The 25,455-nt window shown below is 44.5% G+C and overlaps 1 protein-coding gene across 26 annotated transcripts in view; it reads right to left on the bottom strand.

Moving 5' to 3' along the window:
* The window catches only part of CALD1 (caldesmon 1), a 192,202-nt gene that overhangs the window by 5,673 nt on the left and 161,074 nt on the right, over window positions 1–25,455 (bottom strand). For 12 of the 26 annotated variants that reach the window (XM_051847959.3, XM_051847965.3, XM_070069789.2 and 9 more), the window contains 7 exons: window positions 19,955–20,100; window positions 14,143–14,392; window positions 11,392–11,532; window positions 8,019–8,062; window positions 7,833–7,914; window positions 5,271–5,408; window positions 4,434–4,529 (listed from right to left, as the gene is read on the bottom strand). In XM_051847959.3, the coding sequence (XP_051703919.3) occupies window positions 4,434–4,529; window positions 5,271–5,408; window positions 7,833–7,914; window positions 8,019–8,062; window positions 11,392–11,532; window positions 14,143–14,392; window positions 19,955–20,100 (897 nt within the window). 26 annotated transcript variants of the gene reach the window in all.

The raw sequence follows: 25,455 nt of genomic DNA, 5'->3' as shown, positions 1-25,455 counted from the left end.
GGGCAAGTGGGTAATTCTGAATGGATCAACAGAACTTAGCGCCACAAAAATAACATCAATCACAAGTCATATCCTTAAGAGAAGCAGACAGTGGATGACATATGTAAGACGGTGTAGAAATTTCGGGAAGGAAACATCAAAATGTGATTAATCATAATTATGGAGTTTTACATTTTATTGACTAATTCATAATTAATTTTATTTGGATAAGGATCCAAATTTCTGTTTCCATTTGCTTTTCTTCCAGCATTTGTTTATATCAGTACTTGGCAAAAGGTCGTCTGTAGAAAAGAAATGTGTTTTGCTGAAACAGCAATGCTTCTTTTGGCAGATCCTTTTGCATCAGGAAGGCAAACTGATAAAAGTCGCACTTGTCCATGGATACCGATCTAAGTGGGCATATTTATGATAGAGGGTGTTGAGGCCGCAACACCGAAAATGCATCGCTAAACGGTACCATGTAAAGTTCACATTTGCCTTAATCTTATTGAGTTTCTGGATTTCCTCTGTGACATGAATTCCTGATATGAAGCAACAAATCAGACTGTTTTTGAAGAATTCCATTCCATTTGCCAACATGGTTAAAAGCTGCCAAATTGGCTGAAAGACCATCTTCAAGTTTTGGAAATTATAATTAGAAACATGTTGATGGAAGCTCTGGAAAGTGGCTAATATCGCTATTTATTTAATTCACATGAGACAAATATTTTTCTTTCACATGAATGTTTTTCTACCCAAGAAAACAGATTGCATTTCCCTGAGATCCTGCCTATGAATCTTCCAAGATCATATAAAGGGTTTAAAGAATTGTTTTTAAGAAAATCTGAGTACCCTAGCTGCAAGTTGGCATTTTAAATCAAAGGGAAGGTAAAAATGGCATTACCTGACCAGACAACATTTTAGATAAAGACCCACTCAGAGGAAGGAGAAGAAATGAAGGCAGGAGAAGCAGTTTGGTTCCCAGTCACCCAAAGACAAAGTGAAGAAGAGAAGTCAGCTGAGAAAGACATTGTTTTTGAAAAAAGAAAAAAGAAAAAGACAAATTAGCTTTTTAATTTCTGTGTAACATATAGACACAAAGAAAGACAAACCAGATAAATTGAATTTCAGTTACAAAGTTACTCCAAAATCCTCTAAATTCTATCTGCAAATAGCAATAGATGTTTCAACAAAGAATCCAGCACAGATCAATGTCTAGTTTGAAATACGTTCATTTTGGGGGACCTTAAAATACTTATTTGACAAAATATTTTGCGCAATTTAATTATTAGTATAATATGTAATATAAACGTGTAATATGTAATGTAAAATCATTACATAACTACTGTTAGAATATGGTTTTTCTCTTCAGTGAGTTTTTTTTTTTCTTTAAATACTTGGGCTATCTCCCACTGCTTCCCCAGCCACATTAGCAGGGAGCTGGATTGGAAGTGGAGCAGCTGGGAATCCTACCAGCACCCATACAGGACGCTGCTGTGGCAGGAGGCAGCTCAGTCTGCTACACCACGACACCAGCCACTTCAGTGAGCTTTAATCCTAAGAATTACTCTCCTCCTTAGGGTTTCACTGGCTGAGGACCATTTCCTTCAAAGAAATTCTCTCTGATTTTCTCTTAATGGCCACACGCTGCACATCTACAAACACAAACTCAAGTTTTCCCCTCCACCCACTCATGCCAAGGAACACAAGCAATGGGCTGAGGATGAATTATCTCTGGCCCCAAACCAGAGACACCTTTGGGGGGTCTCCTATTTCTTGTTATCTTTAGGTAAGGTCAGGCTGGCCAGAGTCCCAAGGGTGTCAAACTCAGATGCCTGCCATGAAGGACCAGACTAGAAACACCAATGTCTGAGGCGACTTGACGTAAGAAAACAGGAAAAAAAGGAATCAAGCATTTCCAGAGTGCATGTGCATGTCTCCACACTTTAAAAATATGTTCAAATTAGAATTTAAAAAAGGAAAATAAGATACAACAGAGGGGGTCAAACCACATAGATCTTAGCTGCAGGCTACCAGCGGGAGACCCTTGGACAAGACTTAGGACCTTTGTTTGCTGTGTCTTTGTAAGTTGCCTTCCCTGGAATTTTTTCCTGCCAACTTTTGTGCTCCTGCAGGGCCCTTTTCAGTTTCTGCATTGCTAAAGCTTCACCTCTTTTCTTCTCGACCCACAGTCTCTGTGAACTACCCTCCCGTCTAGCCGGCCTCCGAGTCTTGTCTCCCAGGAAGACTACCGGGTGCAATCCGTACTGCGAGATGGTGTTGAGTCTAAAGTACAGGTTACTACTAAGACAGGAATGTGCATAAAACTTAATGTTGCTTCATAATCATACTCAAACTCACACTTCACTCCTAACATTCATTCCATATCACTTTCTTCCAGTCTTGTCCTTATTCAGGGAGGCACACTGGTCCAGAAAATCAAAGAGGAGGAAGAGTCATTAAAATCAATACCAGGTGCCACATTCTCCCTTGCCTTTTCTCTCTACCCTCCAGCCGATGGTCTAGGAAATCATCCAAGCATAAGCGAGGTAGGCAATGATCCTGTAAGTTCCCTGTAGTAGTCTTTTGTCCTGACACTTTTTAGGAAGTTGTCAACAGCCCAAGGGGACATTGACACGGTTATATCTATGGTAGTAATAACAGAATTTCACCTTTTAAACTTGTCTATTCAGGTAACATTCAGATCATGATAGGCTTATTAGTTGCAGTGTTGGTAAAAGACTAGGGAGCAAATTCTGGACCAACTTTATGAATACAATCCAGTACAGAAGTGAGAAAGATCAGAAATACCACAGATGTGAAAAGACTGCCATCTCCTCTAGCCATGTGGCATATTAATTTATCTTTCTCTCTTTATCCTCTCTACCTTAAGAGATCTTCAGGGGAATCCATGAATTTCATGAACTTGCGTCATATGCATGTTTTGAAGGAGTCAGTCCTTATATATCATGGGTTTTCAAAGATGTCCATAATTCAAAAAGGTTGATAATTACTGGCTTGGAACCATAAAACTTACATAAATTACCATTTAAAATTTATTTTTATTGATTCTTGGCCTTTGACTAATATCAACTGTAAAAAAACCTTTTTTTTTTTTTTTTTTAATAATTTATACTCTTTCTGCCACCAGCAGAACTGTGAAACTTGAAGCATTTAAGAGTGCATACTTTTTGGGTATGGTCTCCCACATCAACTGTCTCCTGTGAGATGCCCCCTTTTCTGTGTCTACTGGGTTGGGGGAAAAGTTTTATTTCAATATATAAAGATTTTTAAATGGTACATTGGGTTTGTCTTTTACATCTTGTGAGCTCTCATGTAAAGAAAGTAGTCTGAATAATTAAATGGCACAAGGAATTATGCCCCAGAAGGGTATGCAAGCATTTCCATTGTGAACTTTTTTCTTTTTAAGGAAAATGATACAATTGAGTGACTTGGAGATTATATAGGGAGTCCACACCACCATGCTTCCACAGCACAGAAGGCAAGAATCTGGAAAATTTCTCTACTTCCTCTAGAACGTGGGGCATGGAAGCTGACTCCCAGCTCCCCTGGGCACCAACAAAGATATAAAAGCTAACTTCTCAAAGAAAACTCAGCAATACACAATGGGAAGTTTCATCGTTTTTGCTATAACAAAAAATGCAAGGTGATTATCATAGAAATATTTTCTAAAGTTCATAGAAAATGCATGATGAAAAAAACTGCACATGGATTTCAATGAGTTTTACACTAAAAGTTTGCATTTCACTTCCTATGAACTTTTTGAAGCACCCTCAAATAGCAATGAAAAAGTTGAAAGAGTATTTTTATAGCAAGACAGCTAGGCTTAAGAAGTTAAAAAAAGGTAGATTTTCAAAAACAACATTCACAACCAGCTTGTCTAGTTTCCAGTTTCACTGCGTGTTTTTTTTAAATGACTTTCCTTTGAAAGTGTTGATAACAAAATTGTACAATTATTTCAACAACTACCCAATAGCCATATTTTTGTGCCAAGTATTAGAAATTAGGCAGATTAGAAAACACAGGTTTTGAAAAAGCCAATGTGTATATTCATTTGGGAAAAAGTATAGGAGTGCTCTTGCCAGAGATGTAGCCAAAATATCTTGACATTTTATTGTCAAATTCCTGCCCATAATTTATAGAGTAGAAGCTAACCAAATAGGCCAGCAACATGTCTAAATTTGAACAGCCTCAACGTGCTAACTTCCCCACGTGGAGTGGAGAGGTGAGTATTTGGTCCCAGGTGAGCCTGCGGGTAACGCGGTGTGACTGCGCAGGACGTCTGTACTCCACACCTCCTTGCTGGTTAATCAGCAGGGACTGAGAAGAACAGGGACACGATGCATTCTAGCGAAACAGACCAACTGCTTGTTCCCTTCCGCTGCTGCAAACTGAGAGGTCAAACAAGTTCAGAAAACTCGCGAGTTACTTACAGAAGGCTTGGGGGCAGGTGACTTGCTGCCATCCGGGGTTTTGGTTAGCCATTCATTGATGCGGCTGGAAACTCCTACCTTCAGGCCGGCGGTTTCCTACAAAGAGTCAGTCACCCAAGTAAACCTTAGCTGGGAAGACACCACCAAAGCAACCTCAAAATACCAGTAAGCACGACTTCGGGGCTTCCATTGATGTTTAAAGAACACACTGTCTGATCCCCGCCCCCCCACCCCGTACCTTCTCTACCCTGAACCCAAGAGCAGAGGACCAATCTCAGGTATTTCATTTAGAGCTGCATGGCCAGAGCCTAGCACACAGGGTAGCCTCGTGAACAGCTCTCTCTCAGCTCACTTCTGTGGTCACTGCCACACAAAGTATGGATTGCACCTGCTTCACTGCTTTTATGATTATTATCATTTTAAGATTTATTGTTTATTTGAAAGGTAGAGTTACGGGGCAGGGAAGGGGTAAGACAGAGAGAGAGAGAATCTTCCACCTCCTGGTTTATTCCCCAGGTGGCCACAATGGCAGGAGGTGGGCCAATCTAAAGCCAGGAGCCCGGAGCTTCCTCTGGGTCTCCCACACCGGTTCAGGGGCCCAAGTACTTAGGCCATTCTCTGCTGCTTTTCCTAGGCCATAGCAGGGGGCTGGATCGGAAGTGCAGCAGCTGGGACTGGAACCGGTGCCCATATGGGATGCTGGTGCTGCAGGTCACAGCTTTACCTGCTATGCCACAGCACTGGCCCCCGGTCTGCTTGTGTTATTAACTTCCCTAAAACAGAAGGGAAAAGCAGATCCACTCCTCTGCACTTAAAAGACAAAAGTCGTGCACGCACCTTGTTCGGGGTGCCTGACGCAGTGGGGGCGGAAAACACGTTCCCTTTCTCCCACATGCTCTTGATGTTGCGCACACCTTCAGCAGGGACAGGCAGGTCCGAGGCGGCTGGTTTTGTAGATTTTGCAGCTTTCGTTCCCTGAAATGATTATGTTGAGGATGCAAAGTTTGTTCCTGTAAGATTACGTGAACTTCCTCCCTCAACATCAGCATTTTTAGAAATTCATTGTGTAAATTCCTTCACCAAAAGTGAATGGTCATTTCTGCTCTGCATTCTGATGGTATGTGTTACTCAACATAAATCCTAACAGCCGGTCACAGGATCTAACAAAACGACATGTGCTTTGTTAGGGGGAACCACTGATTGCTAAGGTGATAGTCTACCTTGTTTCTTCAACAGATAGTTCTCAAATGCCTACTGTGTGCGGGGCACTCTGCTAGGACCTGAGTACACAGTTTTCCTTAAAACAAGGCAACCTGCTCTGTAGGCTGTAGAGTGCTATGTATCAATAGGACAGAAAGGTAGTAACAAGCTACACAAATATTTATTTCACATCGTCGTGTAATAAGTGAGGGAGTGCAAGAGAGCACTCAGTAGGAGAATCCTACTTATTTTTGGGGATGCAAAGAAAGCTACTCAGAAGACTCGGAAGTGTGTGAAGTTCAGAGGCAGGGAAGTGTTCAAAGATAAAAACTGAGATGCCACTCCATAGAGAATATTCTGGAAGGAAGATATAGGAAAGAAAGGTGTGTGTTTGAGATACTTTTCCAGCAGCATTAAGACATGCCCCGAATGGCACAAGTTTCTCTCCTGGTCCTGCTTGGTAGCCTGGGGGCTATGGTCAAAATGATCAACTAGGACAAGTGTCACCATCAGTGACCACGCATAAAAAACAATCCCACTGGACTATGCAGTCTGAAGCCCCAGTCTTAGCTTTGTTAGACCTCTTGGTGCCATGACCAATTCGACCACAGAAAACAACTGCTGTGGTGTGAACACAATTTTGCTCCTAGACTCATGCTGGGCTTCATACGCAGAAGTCATACGTTAATGGCAGTACGAGTTAGTGTTTGGAGGTGGGGCCTGCAGGAGGTGGTTGGATTGGGATGGGCTGTTAGGGCAGAGCCCCTGGGTTTAAATCTTGGTCATTTTGTAAGAGACCAGAGACATATACAGACATGCATGTTCCCCCCTCCCTCCTTCATGGCTGACTGCATGACCCTAACTTCACACTTCATCATTGCTGCCCTCATCCAAGAATAAACCAATCTTGCACCTCTTGCTCCAAAAACATAAGCTGAAATGAACCTTTCAGTTTTATAAAGTTAATTTTCTTGGGTATTTCACTGTCGTGATAAAAAGCTGACTCAGAACTATCTGTAATTTGCCCTACATTTTAGTGGACTTTCATCACATCTTGAGTGTTAGGAATTGATTAGTCACCTGATATTCATCAGATCTTTCTCCTTGTTTCCCTTATCATCTGTGTGAACTACTTTTCAAATATCTCTACTCTAGAGGACAAAGGAGAGGATAAAATTAAATGAAATGGATCAATTGTATCACAGCAGGTGTTCCAAGACAGCACGAGGCCAAAACCACTGGCTAAGGTCTACACGGCAGGTTCCTATATGATGAATGACACCTACCTCTTAGTGCTTTGGTACTTGGAAGTATGCATTATTTCCAGAGTAAAACACACAGGCCAATTGAGTTGTAAAAAAGTTAGAGTAGCCAGAAGCATAAAACAGTCAAATAGGAAACAGTCTATTTGAAACTAATGCTTAAAGTTGCCTATTGTCTTTACATTACTTTATACTACTAATTTTCTTTGATAATCAAAATTTTTATAAACAAAAGAGGACTATGTAAGATTGTAAGAGGTTAATCACATTTAGGAACACAGTGCATAAGGAATTAAGGCTATTGAAGATATACTGTAAACATATACATAACATAGTTACATAACAAGGAACTCATTTATTAAAACAATAAAGCTCTTTATTAAAGAATATTCAGGTCGATTTTACTGAAAACTGTTCCATAGTTTACCTTTTATTTCTATACTTCTCAAAAACTAGTTCAAAGTAAAATAAGGCATCATTAATATTCCTTTATTCCAAATGGTATTCATTTGAAAGGCAGAGCAAGATATCTATCTATCTATCTATCTATCTATCTATCTATCAAGAGAGATTTCTTCCTCTTTTTCACTCCCCAGTCGCTTGCAACAGCTGGGGCTGGGCCAGGCCGAAGCCAGGAGTCAGGAACTCTATCCAGGTTTCCATGTAGGAAGCAGGACCCTCCAATTCTTGAGCCATCATCTGCTGCCTCCCAGGCACTTCAGAAGGAAGCTAGACCAGACGTGGAGGTGGGACTCTATCCTGGCCACTCCAGTATTGGATGTGGGTGACTCAAACAGTGAATTAACCCACTGTGCTCAAATCCCACACAGCATCATTAATATTCGACCACTACTGCGGCTACTGGAGTTGATTCTTGTTCTAAGTGTTCCTATGACCTTCTGCTCAACAAGGCCATCATTCTGAAACCAATTCTCACCTCGATTGCACTGGTGTACTGCTCCAGTCTGCTGTCAATCTTAGACACGACTGCTGCTTGATGAGTTGATTTGACACCACTGCTAAAAAAAAAAAAAAAGAAAAACCACATATGTGTAAAAATATGAGAATCATTCCATACATATAAGAGCTAACTTTTCGTAAATGAACAATCAACCACATTTACCTTTTCTGCACAGACTTGTTCAAAAACTCTGCTCGCTCTTCTATCTAGGAATTGAAAAATGCAATAAATCCAGTTAATGGTTTTAGCTTGTACACACTTGTTTCTCAGCCCATGCCAGTAGCATTCCTGAACAAGGTGAATACAAAAGCCAGAGTATTTAAGGGCATTAGATACTACACGCAGTAACTCTGCTATGCAAGAACTCTGGATACGTTATTTGATAGTCAGATTTGAGGGCTGCAGTTAGGATTGGCAGAGGATATAGAAGATGTAGAGAAGTATTTTCTAGAGGCCAATTATAACCATATTGAAATGAAAATGAAAATCACCCTGAATTAATATAAGTCAGTGGCACAATATTTAAAAATACAAGACTATAATAATTTCTTCTCCATAATACATGTTATTAACCTTTTAGGACATACTCGTATGAGTGCAGACATACTATGCTATTTGATTAACAAAAAAAATTCCCAGAATGACTTAACTATATATTTGCTATATAACAGGATCAAACAAGACACCTAACTAAGAGTTGTGAACTATTCACTATTGCTTAGCCTGATTTCCTAACTCGGTAGGTGGTGAGCACAGTGTTGAACTTGACTTTCTCCTGCAAAAGATGGGAATGGGGAAGAGAATGAGGGTGGGCAAAGCTCCTCATAAGGGATGGAGGCTTCCCCATTAAGCTCCTTCCTCTTAGCCCAAGTGGGAAATAAAGAAATAAATCCAGAGGAGCTGTGATGGATACATGCTAACCTGACAGTTCAGTAGTCCTTAACGAGGTACACAAACATTTAGTTCATGATACCCCTAGTATCTCTTACAATGTAGGACAGAACTGGAACTTACAAAAAATTAATAAACACCACAAAGATTTTGAAAAACATGCTCTATTCCTAATATCAGCTGAATCAACACTTCATAGATGTTGGTAAGGTCACTTCATTCTTTTTAATGATTTCTTACAAAGATAAATGCAAACCTTTACTAAAAAAATTTATACAGAAAAGGGCTGTATGGGGAGCCTAGCATTTATGAGATATTATGGATCCATAAAATAAACATTTTTTTGCTGATTTTAATTATAAACTTAGAAATGCTTTTCTGTACAAAAAGTTTCCAGGTGAATGAGGTGAAATAGTTTAGAACCATGCAATGGACTGGCACTTTTAATATTTCCCATCCTTGCCTCTATCCATCCATCCATCCATGTATCCATGGACCCATCCACTCATCTAAGCCAAACAGCTTGTCAGTCAAACTATCAACCAACAAATTGTATTTTGAGTATCTTCCATTTAAAGTTATCTTCCCAGCGGTAAATAAGATGGTGCTATGGACTGAGTTGTGTCCCTCACTCTAAAATTTACATTTTGAAACCTTCCCCTCCCACCCCACCCCTACCCCTGGCCTTATGGCTATATCTGGAGGTGAGGCTCTGAGAAAGTCACTAAGGAGAAATGAAGTCATCGGAGTGGGGCCCTCATCAAACAGGATTAAAACCCTTACAAGAAGAGACACTAGATACTGTGTGCTCACTCTTTCTACCCCGGGAGGATACAGTTGAGAAGGTGATCATCCATGCGCTCTTAGCAGAAGCTGAATTGGCCAGTACCGTCATCTCAAAGGTTTCAGACTCCAGCACTGTGCAGACCAGTCCAGGGAGCTTTGTTACGGCAGCCTGAGCAGACTAAGACAGTTAAGGGCCCATTCTTAAAGAGCACATCATTTAAGCACCAGCATGTGGCACAGTGAGAAAAGCTGGCACCTGTGACACCAATATGGGTGCTGGTCTGCATCCTGGCTGCTCCACTTCTTTTTTTTAATTTATTATTTTTTTTCATTTTTATTTTTTTTGACAAGCAGAGTGGACAGTGAGAGAGAGAGATAGAGAGAAAGGTCTTCTTTTGCTGTTGGTTCACCCTCCAATGGCCACCGCGGCTGGCGCGCTGCAGCCGGCGCACCACACTGATCCGGTGGCAGGAGCCAGGTGCTTCTCCTGGTCTCCCATGGGGTGCAGGGCCCAAGGACCTGGGCCATCCTCCACTGTACTCCCTGGCCACAGCAGAGAGCTGGCCTGGAAGAGGGGCAACCGGGACAGAATCCGGCGCCCCGACCGGGACTAGAACCCAGTGTGCTGGCACCGCTAGGTGGAGGATTAGCCTAGTGAGCCGTGGCGCCTGCCCGCTGCTCCACTTCTAATCCAGTTCTTTGCTAATGGCCTAGGAAAGCAGTGCAGGGTGGCCCAAGCACTTGGGCTCCTGCCATCCATGTGGGAGACCCAGATGAAGCTCCTGGCTGCTGGCTTTGGCCTGGCTCAGCCCTAGTTGTTATAGCCATCTGGGAAGTAAACCAACAGACAGAAGATTTCTGTCTGTCTGTCTCTCTCTCTGTAACTCTGACTTTCAAATAAATAAATAAATAAATAAAGGAGCACATGATTTGCTAGGGAAGAATAATAACACACATCCATATTTAAGACTCAATGGCAGATACATAATACAGATTAAAAGTAAATGTTACATCTATAAGAGAAGGAACTCTGGCGGAGTTGAAGAAGGCTTTTCAGGAGTTCTGAATTTGGGCTGAGATTTGTAGTTTGCAGTGTCAAAAATCAGTGTATGCAGCTAAGGGTAGGAGCACATGAGTTAGAGGGAAAGGGACATTTCTAGCACAGAAATGCACGTTGCAAGACGTGCGGCAGGTAGAGTGGTGGAATGGAGAACAGGATAGAGAACAAGTCAGCAGGATGGCAGGGCGGAGACTTATCCTCTGTAACACTGTCAGCATCTTTCTGATCCAGGGATCGCCTTCTAACCTTGGCCATCTTCTCTACTCTAAAATCAGAGGCTCTCTGACTTCTAACTCCTCCTTTTATACTTAGAGTCGCTAACGTAGCCTGATTTCATGAGCACGTTTGTATTAGGAGGTAGGACCTTCGGCAGGCGACCAGATCATGAGCACAGAGCCCTCATGAATGGGACTCATGGCTGACAAAAGAGGCCCGAGGGAGCTCGTGTGCCTCCTTTCCTTCTCCTTCCACCACGTAAGGACACAGTGCAGCGCCACCCATGGCTAACAGGCTCTGCCTCGATACTGAATCTGCCGGTGCCTCGACCTGAGTTCTCTCAGCCTCCAGAATTGAAAGGAACACATTTCAGTTGTTCTCTCTTGGGTATTTTGTTAGAGCAGCCCCAAAAGGGTGACACAGAAGGAAAGCAAAATCAACGAGACAAAGGTCTTGAATAATCAACAACTAATTAAGGGGTTAAACCAAGCTTCGGCATTTTATATATGTGCGGTTAAGCCAAGCTTTGCTTGTTGTGTGATATGAGTGGTGTTATAAGAAGGTTTTTTGGCAAGACAATACCTTGAGAGATGAACCCTTAGGAGTGAAGCACTTGAATGGCTTCTTGTCATCTGACAGGCCGTCTTCTGGCATCTTCTGCCGCTTCTCAGCGGCTTCTGCCCGTCGCCTTTCAATCTCTTCCTTTAGCCTTCTTTTCTCCTCCTAGGAGAGAAAGAGCAAATATGAGGACATCATGGTCAGGCTGGAGGCTGCAGAGAAAGGGCCCTGGTTGGAGAAGCAACATCTCAGACTCGAGGGTGGAAACCACCCCTGTCCCCAAGGGTGCTCAGTGGACTTGCATTCTGCTGCGGCTGCTGCTCTCCCTCCGTGTGACCCTGAACATGCTGTTTACCAGCGGGGTCTCTGCTTCAGTTTTGCCAGCTATAAACATAATAATAGCACCCACTTCCTAGGGTTTTCACGAGCTCTGTGAGAGCAAGCACAGTAAAATGATTAGACTAGTGCTTAGTATGGTGAGTCCATAAAAATGATGCGTTTTCATCCCCATCCTATGAATCCTTTAACCCTAACCTTCCATTTCTGAATGTGTAAAATGAATATGAATATCTCTTTTACCTACTTCCTATGACACACACGAAGACTGATGAGATGGCACACATGAAAATGTATGTACATCTATGGTGCCATATTTGCCAAATCATACAAGAAATGATTTTATGGTTGCCTCACACCTCAACGAAATAGATTCTTTCAGGTGATTTGACAAATCTGAAATAATGTGGCCAGCGTGCCATAGTGGTGCAATCACTGATGTTTACAATCTCTCTCACCACCTTCTCTATGCCTTTATTTCTAGTCTAGAATATTCTACACTGTCTTCTCAGTTAGGCAAGAAGTTCAGAGCTCCGAGCAAGTTGTACATCCTCTAAGAATGATTTTCAGAAAGATCTATGCCATCTTTGTAGCTTTCCCACTCCGAGATCACTGTCATCGGACAGTCATCTCCAGCAGTGACTCGGGGTCCGGCCGTCAGAAGACACTGCAGAAAGAGCCCGTGCCTGGTAGGAGCTTGGACCAAATAACCTCCAGGGTCCGATCCAGTTCTGCTTTACCCGGTACTCTCCTCTTCTAGATAATCATCACAGCCCCTACCACTACTGCTCCTTGAAGAGCTATCATGTGCCGAGCATCGTGACTATGCCAGTCTGCCTAATCATCAGAATGATCCTGCAAAGCAGGCACGACCGCAGGAAGGAACGAAGACTTGGAGGAGTCTGACAAGTCCAAGGTCCCAGCTTCTCCGTGGCCGAGCTGGGATACAAGGGTACGCTTGATTCTAAAACCCTATCATCCCAACCACTTTCCATCCCAAGGTCTTTGGATCATTGAAAGTTGGAGTTGGAAGAGACCTTGGAATAATTTATCCAAATTTTCCACCCGTTCAGGGAATTTTGGTAAAGAATCCATATCTGAAAGCTATCGAAAGTCCTTTTGCACATTCTGAATGATGTGAGATCATTATCGCAAAAGATCCAGGTGAGAGCTGGAAAAGCTGGGTCCAAAGATGGAATCACGTATTAGTCAAGAATCTTCAAGTGACTCACATGAAGTGTTTGATGCCTGTTGGTTTCTCTGTCCACAAAATGAGAATGTACTTCAGGATGAAAGGGAAGAATGCACTTTGTAAATTGCAGCAGTGGAAGTTAGAATTGGTTAGCCTTTTTTCCAATGCTGCGCCAACATGTTCCTCCTTGTAACTTTATCTGTAGATTTGGTTTGGTCTTAAAAAGAGGGAACAAATTCATCCGCTCATAATGATAGGGTCCCTGCTGCACCCGGGTGGGGGGCACTGCACTGGTTCCTGGGTATGCAGTAGGGAACAAGCAGATTCTGTCCTGTCCACATTTTAACACAAGTTAATACATTCTAGAACCCACAAAAATGATTTGGAAAATCTCTATTAAACTCCTTCTCACTTCCAGCACTGTGGCATAGCAGGTGAGGCCGCCGCAGTGCTGGCATCCCATATGGGCACCAGTTCAAGTCCCAGCTGCTCCACTTCTGATCCAGCTCTCTGCTGTGGCCTGGAAAAGCAGTAGAAGATGGCCCAAGTCCTTGGGCCCCTGCACCCACGTGGGAGACCTGGAAGAAGCTCCTGACCCCTGGCTTTGGATCAGGCCAGCTCCAGCCATTTGCGGCCATTTGTGGAGTGAACCATCAGATGGAAGACCTTTCCCTCTCTCTCTTTCTGCTTCTCTGTAATTCTGCCTTTCAAATAAGTGAATAAATCTGAAAAAAAAAAAAAACCTCTTCCAATATTAGAAAAAATCTCTCATATACCAATTTGCCAAACTTTCATCCTTTCGGCTCCCTAAATTTCTCCATTGAGTGGCACTGTAGGGTTAAGACAACTGGGCGCTTGGGAAAATTACAAAAGAAAAAACCAAAGAAACCACTCCATGCGCTGGCTTCATCCGTTAAAACCGGGGATGACAGCCCTCCTCAGAGAGTTCTGGGGAAAACCGGAGACTGTAGCAGGTCTGCAGCCTTTAGCACCGTGCCTACTGCACAGTAAGCTTATCATTCTTCAAAGAGAGTCTAGAGTCTATGCTCCACGGCTTGGGAGAGAATGACTCCTGGGCCAGGAGGGTGCGCAGGGGCGCGCTCTGGCGCAGGGCTGCGCGCTCTGGGCCAGGAGGGTGCGCAGGGGTGCGCTCTGGCGCAGGGCTGCGCGCTCTGGGCCAGGAGGGTGCGCAGGGGTGCGCTCTGGCGCAGAGGCCAGGAGGGTGCGCAGGGCCGCGCGCTCCTTACCTCCTCTCGCACTTTCCGGTCTGCCTCCTCCTGCTTCTTGCGCTGCTCTTCCTCCTCCAGGACTTTCCTTCGCTCCTCCCTCTTCTTCTTCAGCTCCTCCAGCTCCAGGGCCGCCTCCTGCTGCTTCTGTTTGAGCTTCTCGAACTCCTCGCTCTCGGTCTCCCCGCGGCGGCGGCGCAGCTCCTCCAGCCGCTTGCCGGCTTCGGCCTCCTGAGCGTCCCCGCTGGGTCTCGCTCCGGAGCGGCCCGGGCTGCAGGGAAATGGAAAGGGGGTTGACACGCTTCTGCCTGGCTCTCTCCCCTGGAGGAATGCGGATGTCCAGTGTGCAGGCTTGGCGCCTCTAGCCCCAGGCCCTCTGCCTGGCCCTTGCCACTGGAACCACACCCCGGGTGGAGGGGGAGGTGGCCAGTCCCAAGATCTTAACAGGGGCCACCTGCTCTTGGTGTTCTCGGTTGTAAACCAAAGCAAATGGGCACGTGGCTGGGTTTGCGAAATGGTGTAGCCATATGGAAAACGGGTTGGAGGCTCCTGGGCGTTAAAATAAGGCATGCTCTCGGGAGACATTTGCACACCCGTTATTCACAACAGCTAACGGTTGGAAGCAGCCCGAGGGTCCACGGACAAAGGGCATGTGGTACAGCCAGGCACGGGGAGAGTAGCCAGCCTTCAAGAGAAAAGAAACCGCACGCAGACAGGCGTAAAGAGGCAGTTCAGGTCAATGCCACGTCCATGAGGAATAGACAGTAGGGGAATTCATAGAACGCAGAGTGGTGGCTAGGAGGGGCTGGGCGGAATGAAACATAGGGAGCTGTGGCGTGAGTATGCAGGTATATGTAAGATGGAAGTGTTTTAGAGATCTGTGTGCAGCATTGTGAATGTACTTTACACTACTGAAGCGTGCATTGAAATGTGGTTAAGATGGTAATTTGTATGTTACACGGTGGGTTTTTAATTGCCACGGTTAAAAACAAATACACGCTAAATGCTATAACATGGAGAAAGATGGGGCAAACACTCGTCGTTCTATTCACCTTGGTGAACTATTCTTTGGGTCTCATGGGAGTAAATATTAAATAAACATTAGCTTACATATCATTCATAAAGGTTGGCTGTTATTAGAAAGAGAGGCATGCAGCCTAAAACGTTACTTCGTATGCACTGTAAGGAGTGGCCTCATTATTCTCGTCCATTAAGTTACCAGATCACTTAGGTCTACCTGGAATCCTGGATCAGGAGGAAGACAGAGAGGCTCAGGCGCTGGGGACAGGGGCTGAAATAAATCCATCCATCGACAACTTTGCCTTGACCTTGACCCTGACCACAGATTTCCCGAAGAGGAGATCAGCCATCGCCCCTTGAGTTGAGCACAGAACATTTGTCTGTTTCTTACAGGGCTGCTCCAGGGAAGTGCCTGATGAGGAGGCATTCATTGACCCAGGCTTTCACATTGGGCATTTTGCCCTCATGGACCTCAACATGACTGCAATACTCATGTTCCTATGAGGACTTCATATGACCTAATTAGTTCTGCTATGATATGCTTGGGGTTGCTACTTTATGCTTTACAAATCCTCTTCACATTCTTCATCTCTCTTTTTAAAAGATTTATTTATTTATTTGAAAGTCAGAATTACAGAGAGAGAGAGAGAGAGAGAGAGAGAGAGAGAGAGGTCTTCCATCCACTGGTTCACTCCCCAATTGGCCGAAACAGCCAGAGCTGTGCTGATTCAAAACCAGGAGCCAGCAGCTTCCTCCGGGTCTCCCACACAGGGGCCCAAAGACTTGAGCCATCTTCTACTGCTTTCCCAGGCCATAGCAGAGAGCTATATCAAAAGTGGAGCAGCTGGGACTCGAACCGGCACCCGTATAGGATGCTGGCACTGCAGGCAGTGGCTTTACCCGCTCCACCACAGCGCCGGCCCCTTCTTCATCTCTTTTAATGGTCACAATAGCTGGGAGCTTTTCAGGTTAGGTTTGTCATCACCAAATAAGGGGAAAGAAAGAAGGTGAAAAAATAATTTACCCAAAATTTGATAGCTAGGAAGTGAATGAGCCCTGAACGGATCCTAATGCTTCCCCAGCAACTATACTTTTCCACTACAACTGTAATTATATCGGAGTTACATATGATTTGTTATAAAATGATGAATCAATTGGAACAGAACATGTTAACCTGCCTCCCACCCTATCCCCTCAAACGTGGAGGGTGGAGAATTCATGAGGGATGCTTCCTAAGAATGTCTAAGTCTGGGTCTAGCTACTCTCCCTGCCTGAGAGGAAGCAGATAGCCCAGATAGAGAGCAGGAAGAAAATGAGTAATCTTGTAAGTAGGAACCAAAGTTGAAATTGACGCTGAATTTTTCTTTTGTGATTAAAAGGGAACACAGGGCGGGGGGGGGGGTGGCACTGTGGTATAGCAGGTAAAGCTGCCGCCTGCAGTGCCGGCATCCCATATGGGCCCTGGTTTGAGATCCAGCTGCTCCACTTCCGATCCAGCTCTCTGCTGTGTCCTGGGAAAGCAGTAGAAGATGGCCCAAGTCCTTGGGTCCTTGTACCTGCATGGGAGACCTGGAAGCTCTTGGCTCCTGGCTTCAGATCATCTAAGCTCTGGCCGTTGCAGCCATCTGGGAGTGAACTAGTGGACGGAAGACCTCCCCCCACCCCTTTCCCTCTATCTCTCTGGCTCTGGCTCTCTCTGTAACTCTTTCAAATAAATAAAATAAATCTTAAAAAGTTGGGGGGAGCACAGGGATTTCATTGCAGAATCCGGAACCTGTTAACTGAAGACAGACTGCTATCCCAAGTTCTTGTGTTCACATTTTATTTCAGAACTGGTGTTCTTAATGATTTGCAGAAATCATATAAGAAGATGGTGAGACAGCATTAGCACCTACGGACCCCACGTTCCTTTAGAACATTGATGATTTTGACACTAATAAGAATAGAAGTAGAACTTCAGCAGAACATGGTATTTCCACTAAAGCAGAATTCACAGTCGTTAGATCAGCCTGGGGCTTTATTCACAAGAATTTAGTGGTGTGTTCAAAGGGCCTTGGTGTAGTTAGTCTTAAACTAAGAGACAAACATATAGCTTGTTGCCATTTAAATACTTATTAACAAGTAGTGAGGCTTTCTTAACTAGAGCTGAAAAAAGGGAGCCAGTTCCCGACACATTTGTCTTAGAACGGATGAATCTGCATCTTTTACTCCATGCAGACAATGTCACAGGGTTTCTGCTTATGGAGCAGAGAATGAATAAAACAATGAACAGGTTCAAGATATACATTAAACAATCTTGATCTTATAGGGTATATCTCATAATATTAAGCATTGGGGTAGTTCTGAATATACTATGTTCTAGGACAATGTTTTTAAAGTGGTATAATGAAAAATCAATTAGTGGATTATAACCAGCATTGAAAAGTATAATAGAAAAGCCAGCGTGCATTGCATAGAGCAATGGAAAAAATACTGTGTCTTGAATGTTTGTCTCATTGCAAATATTTACTAGCATATGGGTATATACTGGGCCATGATGCAAAACTTATTTCTTACTAAGGGTTGAAGTTTAAAAGTTTAAAATGAATGTTTTTGGTTCTTGATAAACTTTAAAGTTGAACTTGTATTTTGAACTCCAACTGAGCTGTTTTAAAACCTTACATTATTTTTTTCCCCAGGATCTTACAGGCTTACAGGTCTTTGACACCTCTCCCAGCCCACTGCAGGTCCTTGTGACTTCAGAAATGATCCTGCCCTCTGTGTTCCCAAGAGCTGGAGTGGCAAAACACATCTGCAGAAACCTCTCTGGATTCCACTAGGTGTCGCTGTGTCTTTGTTTTGGACAATCAAGACGTCCATCATTAGGGACTAGTCATCCTACCCACCCAGTGAAATATTCTAACATTGTCACTTACAGACTTGTATTTATCGCTACAGAAAGCTAGCTATGATCCGTCACTATGCACAACAGTGAAATCCTTGGTATAATCTATCTCCATCACTTGATCATTCAAATGGAGAGTTTTGTGTCGTTTCAGGGAAAACATTATGGTTACATGAAGACGGGATTATCAAAGGAGACGGTAATGAAATCAATCACAAGAAGCTATGATCAAAGCAGGAGAAAGAGTTTTGTCTGCATGACCTTGACTTATATATGTGGACCTGCCTTTAGCATCAGGGTCCCACTTACATGGAAATTTCTCCCACAAAGATCTATCTTCGGCTGTGCTAGGTTTACGACAAACATCAAACCTTTGGTCATTAAGAACAAAGCCTGTTTGCTGTTAAACCAGCAGGTACTAAATTCCTAGAAATAGAGGCTCCTCCTCCCTTCCTTGTTTCTCATTTTGTAAGTACGAGAAGCAAAACCATGCTTCTGTGCCTCTGTGCACATCAACACGAGTGAAACTAAAACACAGATGCTGGCAGCTCATGGCAATGAGTAATATGGGGGCAGCTTGTCCTTGTGTTTCTTTTCTGCCCAAAGACGGAAAAATCAAGGCAAGAATCTCATTTAAATGTTTTCGGTGCTCCAAACATTTCCAATTCTTTGATAAGTTTCTCTTTGAATTACCTAGTCCTTTGGAGGTCTACACATAGGCATGCTAATTATTAATCTGAACTTTGGCTGAAGCACCTTGGCAAATTTGCTAATTGTTAAACCAAACTTCTTTATAAGAACAGAGTTTAAAACATTATTTCTCTTAGAAAACTAAAACGTGTATCCTTAAAAAAGCCTTACACCTACAAAACATATTTTAAACCATCAAGTAATGAAATAATATTCATATTAGGTCATAGTCATTGAACATTTTTCAGTAATCCGATACAGTAGTACAGGGATTTAAAACACTAAGTTACAGGCGTTTCAGCAAGCTTTGGGTAAGGAACAACCTCATGGAAATCCACATCTCAGGGCCTGAAGACTCTTTTCCAATACCTCTGCTAGAGCAGCCACTGGCACAGCAGAGGTTGAGATTTGGCACCAGTGGGTGGAGGGAGTGTGGTGGGCATGGGACACAGAATCATGTAGCCTGGTGTTCATGGCAGCTCCCCAGCTCCCTCTGCAGGATGAGCGGGGAGTCCTCAGTATTTAGTCGTATGCAGGAGTGAGGATTTACTGACGTAGACTGGTCTAGTGTGTCTAAAAGTAGGTGGTGCAGGTGGGTATGTGTGAGGGGGAGGAAACCAAGGCTAAGCGAGAGAACTTCCCAAGCTGTGTAAAGTGGAGCAGTCACCCCATGCCTTCTTCCTTCCTCTTGGAGATTTCCCCTGCAAAGTAACGCTAAGGATTCTCAAGCTCCTGGGCATGAGAGATCTGATTAATTTAGTTTAATTGATTATCTCCCAAGTGCCTGGGCATGGGAGAATTTTGCCTCTCTGCAACATTCGTTTACAACCTTTAGAAACTGCATTCCTGAAAAATGGTACCGACAAGTGGTTCTTATGAGGTTGGCCGAATCACATACAAAATAAACCAACAACATTAACCTGTCATAGTGTTTTTTAATAAACTGGTCTCGCCTAAGCATATTAGGTCAGTGAACAAAAACATGGTGCCACGCGTGATCTGCCCTGCAAAGACTGGGAATAGGAGATTAAGCCCTGGCTGAGTAATGACTGCTGGTCTCTTGTTAGAGTCGAGTGAGCCAGACCTGCTGACTGTGTATCTCTAAGACAATGGCCAATAACCTCACAACACAGGAATTTTGCCTGTTTAGCACGTTTCTGTCTGGAGACACAGCACAGGGAGACTGCTTTTTTGTCCGGATGTGAACAGAGTCACTGTTAAGTAGCCACTCCTTCTTACCTGAAAGTATTCTCGGCATGTTTAAGTTTATGAGTCATGAACTCGCCATTCTGCGACTTCACGTCTGTAAATCCCTTCTTTCTGTCCATGAAGCTCTTAACTTCTTCTTTGGCCTCTTTGTCCTTCTTAATCTTCTCGTCCTTGACCTAACCAACAGTTCACATCAGGAAGAAACACAATGGTAAAAATAGCATTAGATTTTGGTTGGTTCTACCAAGTAAGACCTCCCTCAGATTGCTAGGAATCCAGAAAACTCAGAAGCAAAACAAACCACCCAGAGGACTATGGGTAGAGCAGCTGGGATCAGAGGAAATTCTCAGAGAGTGAGCTCTGGTCCTTTCGCCTGTGAGCAGAGACCTTGACCACAATTTTAAGAAATCAAGTTCATCCTGGGTCTCACTGGGGTTTTTGTTTTCAAGATCAGTGAGGGTGTTAATGTTTAAAAAAAAATTATTACGTTCTGGGAAGGTCATGTAAGAGGAGCTGTTTGTAATTCCCACTGGGAAGAGGAATTATTAGTGCAGCTTTGATGGAAGAACGGCCAGGTTGTTTGGACAGGTTTCTTTTGGGATGTAAATTTTTGAGACGGACACAAGAGAGAAAGCAAGAAGAGCAAACCTCCCAAGTAAGCCAGATCAGTCAACCCAATTCTGGAAAAGCAAAGTGAGGGAACCTCAGCGTGTGTTTTTTAATCAAATGAGTAATTAGGTCCCAAGGATGGTATGCATAATAACTCTGTATTTAGCAGGCACTCAGAAACCATGTTTATAGTCTTCTAAATCACTACAGTTAGAGAAGAGAACAAATTCCAGGGTTTAAACCCTGCATGTGTGTAGTCCTCGCAATTACTATAGTAAGAATGGAATGAGAAGAAAATGCAGGGTTTACCTTGACTTCCACTGCTGGGAAAAGAGAGTCGTCTGGAAGTGGTTTTGTGATTGTGTTGGGAGACACGGGCAGACAACACGTGAAGGGCAGATGCTGGTGTGAGTATTTTGGGGGTTCTGGGCTACAAGTGCCTCACGGGCGCTGAGATGGACTGGGTTAAAGCAAACTGAATGTACACAGCTCATTGTGAAGTAAAGGCGCCAGCAGTACTGTACCTAGCACATCTCACTCCTTCTTAAAAGCTGAGTGTGAAAACAAGTGAGGCGCATTATTGTTCAAGACAAACAGTTCCAAAACACTAATGTTCTGAAGAAGCCCACAGAGGAAGGGCAGGCGTAAGGACTTAGGGCCTCGGGTTCTGCTGTCTTGGAAGCTCTTCTCTTAGTGGATCACCCGCCTCCTCCCAGCGATTCAGACACCTCCGAACACTGACTCCTACAGCACGTTTTTAATGCACAGTGCATTATTTTGCTTTTTACTGATAGACATTTCAACAGTCCTTTGCCTGACTGTCTTCCTTGGGAACGACTCGGTTAAATTACTGAAGATGAAGTGTCCCCTGTGCTGCCCTGATTAAGGCTTCATCTTTCTCTTAGGGACGCCTATCTAGGACGTCCCTTGGAAATGCTGAAAGCTTTGTTCCCAAGTCAGGTTCGAGTGCTTCCAACAGGCTCCTTGTGTTACTCCAACGGGTCCCCTCACTTCTCTGGAACGCTGGTCCCATGTATGTGAAAAGACAATCGAGCGTTCTAGATGAACGCTTCCTCATCGTTCATTCTGTCACTTCCCTCTTGCCTCCCGATGTGTCATGAGGGGATGCAGGGAGTGAGGGCAGCTCCAGCTCTGTACGACCTATGGTTAGGGCTCCTCGGTGGCTGTCTTTGGCCAACAAAAAGGCAGCATTCGCTGGACAGGCAGGATGAGGCAGGTGTGCGCTTATTTTGGCCTCTTTTTGTTGGGGATAGCCCCAGAAACCACGGGCTGGAGTCTGTATCCTGATCGAGAAGCATCTGAGGATACAAGTTCAGAAGTGAGAGCGTACCACTTCATGACACCAATTCTGAGTCAAACAGCATGGATGGTGGTCACCACCATCCATTAACTCATTTCCTCTGTGTTGCAGTCAGAAATATTTCCAATCTTCCAAAATGACTGACTGGCCAAAAAAGCACTGAAAATAGATATGTAAAACAATACATGCTGGCCGGCTCACTAGGCTAATTCTCCACCTGTGGCGCGGGCACCCCGGGTTCTAGTCCCGGTCGGGGCACCGGATTCTGTCCTGGTTGCCCCTCTTCTAGGCCAGCTCTCTGCTGTGGCCCGGGAAGGCAGTGGAGGATGGCCCAGGTCCTTGGGCCCTGCACCCCATGGGAGACCAGGAGAAGCACCTGGCTCCTGGCTTCGGATCAGCGCAGCACAACAGCCGTAGCGGCCACTTTGGGGGTGAACCAACTGAAGGAGGACCTTTCTCTCTGTCTCTCTCTCTTTCACTATCTAATTCTGCCTGTCAAAAAAATAAATAAATAAAAACAATTAAAAAAAATCAAAAAAATAAGAGTAAAACAATACATGCCTAACAGAAGAAAAATCCCCGTGTTTTCAAGCTCAGCCTCTATGGGCCCAGAGCTTGGTGGATGGTACGCTTATATTCTCTTTGGAAAACTCTTAGAAACATTCTCAATGATTTGAATTTGACTGAAAATGTTTTTCTCTTTCTGGGAAATAGATAAATAAAGCAATTCCATGCAGCTTTTAAATTTGAGTTTAAGGAACATAGTGGGTTGGATTCTGTGCCAGATTCAAGGGAACCCATGGGACTCTGAGTTCCTTGGGAGAAAACACTCTGTCATCTAGGTCAGAGAGTCACTGTGAAGAAAATCTGTGCTGAAGGGTTAACAGGGGACCAAGCATACTGGGAGAGTCACTATGCTCCCCACAGGCCGGCGCTGTGGCGTAGCCGGTGAAGCCCCCACCTGCAGTGCCAGCATCCCATACGGGCGCTGGTTCAAGTCCCGGCTGCTCCAATTTCAATCCAGCTCTCTGCTATGGCTTGGGAAAGCAGTGGAAGATGGCCTGAGTGCTTGATTCCCTGTACCTGTGAGGGATACCAGGAAGAAACTCTTGGCTCCTGGTTTCAGATTGGCCCAGCTCTGTTGTAGCCATCTGGGGAGTGAACCAGTGGATGGAAGACCTCTCTCTCTCTCTGCCTCTGCCTCTCTGTAACTCTGCCTTTCAAATAAATAAATCTTTTAAAAAAATGCTTCTTACACATGGGCCAGTGTTGTGGTGTAGCAGGTAAAGCCGCCATCTGTGGTGCTGGCCTCCCATACGGGCGCTGGTTCAAGTCCTGGCTGCTCCACTTTGAACCCCCCTCCCTGTTAATGCACTTGGGAAAGCAGTGGGAGATGGCCCAAGCACTTGGGCCCCTGCACCCATGTGGGAAACCTGGAACAAGCTCCAGGTTCTTGGCTTCAGACCAGCCCAGCTCCAGCCATTGTGGCCATTTGGGGAGTGAACCAGTGGATGAAAGATTCTCTCTCTCTCTCTTTCTCTGTAACTCTGCCTTTCGAATCAATAAAAATAAAATAAAATAAAATAAAAATATTCTTCCAACACAGGTAGTTTCAGGAAACTTGTAAGGAAGGTTCCAGTCAAATGTGATCATTTGGATAAAACTGGATATTTGTGCTACCCAGTAGGACAACACCTGTGCACGGGCGAGTCTGTGTGGGACTTCAAGTGACATGCTCTCGTGTCAGTGAGTCGCTCAAAAGGTCAAGTGTAAAAGGACTGAAATAGGAGTGTTTACGGTGTACTGTTTGCATCATTTGGTTCCAGGATAGTGACAAGAGCTGGGTACAAGCTACGGTTTTTCAGATTTGGTCTAGGGTGTTTCTGTTAGTTTCAGAAGTCCTAGATTTTTTGCTGGGTCCATCGTCTGCCACACAGATAACCTCTAAACTCCTTGTTACTACAGGTTTGGTCCACGGACAACATAGCTTTAGGCAGAGAAGTCACAATTCACTTAAGCAGCAGATTCCACATTTACCAAGATTCCCTGGCGGTTTGTCTACACACGAAGATTTGGGACGTGTTGGTCTGGATGATGTGAACACAGGTTCAATGTCACACAGGCAGCTCTGCTGGAAACTTATTTTTCTGTAAGAGGCCAGCCTGACTGAAGAACTAAAAAGAGGTTTTCCATAATTGGAGGGAGACAAAGAATGCTAAGTTCAGTTTCAAGGTCTGTGAGCATTTACAGCCATCGCCTCAGAGTGAGTTGCAGTGCAGAAAGTCAGGGGTTTTGTTTGTTTTGAAGGCATTAGAGTGACTTCTGGGAGTGTTTTCTCTCTCTCTCTCTCTCTCTCTCTCTCTCTCTTTATAGATTCACCTATTTATTTGAAAGGCAGAGCTACAGGGAAGCAGAGAGGCAGAGGCAGAGAGAGGTCTTCCATCCCACTGGTTCACTCCCCAGTTGGCCACAACTGTCAGAGCTGCGCCGATCCGAAGCCAGGAGCCAGAGCTTCCTCCAGGTCTCCCACGCAGGTGCACGGGCCCAAGGACTTGGACCAACCTTCACTACTCCCCCAGGCCATAGCAGGGAGCTGGATCAGAAGTGGAGCAGCAGGACTTGAACTGGCACCCATATGGCACCGGCGCTGCAGGTGGTGTCTTTACCCGCTATGCCATGGCGTCGGAGCCGACAATGTTTTCTCTGAGATGGGTCACAGGAGTCTGTGTTTCCGTGTGGGTGACCTCGCCTGTCGATGCTGCACAGGTCCTTCAGAGGGAAGGTTTTAGTTTGGTTTTGTGCGTGTGTGCACATGGTATGCTTAACAGAAAGGGAAAAGATAGGAAGAGGTTGTTTAAAACAGCAGAATCATGTAAATCTGACTTCAAGTTGACTACAGCAAGCCACCACACAACTAGTTAGAAAGGAGGAAAGCTAGCCTCTGGACCTACAGTGCATGTGCACAAAGTTAAAACAGGAATACAGATTTCTTTTTTTTAAAGCATGTGTTGAGGACTTTATCTGGCCTTAGAGAAGAAAAGAGACCCAAAGTTTTGGGACCCTAGACTGTGTCGCACGCAGGGCAGGCTGGGAAAGGGGGCAGGCCTGAAACCATTCCCTGGAGTATCTGATTGAGCTGGCTGACCCCCAGCTCACAGGCACCATCCATGGGCATGGAAAACAAATCGCACCTGGAATTACATTTTCACTACAGAATCCAGAGAGGGCTCTCCACAGCCTCTCCTCTCCCACACGTCTGGTCACTGCGGGCTGACTGAAGCCCCCTCTCCTTCCTGAGCTCCAGAGAGTCACCATGAAACACTAACTTTATAGAAAAAACCTCACGGGCCACAGTTCTGTATGAGTCTAGCTCCGGGGTGACGGTCATTCTTTTTGCAAATAAACGCACAAGCAGTATTCCTCTACCACCAGACGAGCAGAGTTTACCAGCTCGTTCAAGTGTTTCTGTAGCTGCCTCAATAGATCTAAATTCAGCTTCCCAATCCTTAGCTTTTACACTTTTCCCCTGCTTGAGATAACCAGTGCTCACATTCTACACTTAAACTCCCAACCCCACACAAGGTCTGCTAGAAACAGAGGG

This window comes from Oryctolagus cuniculus, chromosome 3 (genome assembly GCF_051225735.1).
Source record: "Oryctolagus cuniculus isolate XC-2025 breed Fujian yellow rabbit chromosome 3, ASM5122573v1, whole genome shotgun sequence".
Classification (NCBI taxonomy): Eukaryota; Metazoa; Chordata; class Mammalia; order Lagomorpha; family Leporidae; genus Oryctolagus; species Oryctolagus cuniculus.
Note: the sequence above shows the minus strand (reverse complement) of the source record. Positions and strands in the feature narration are given on the sequence as shown.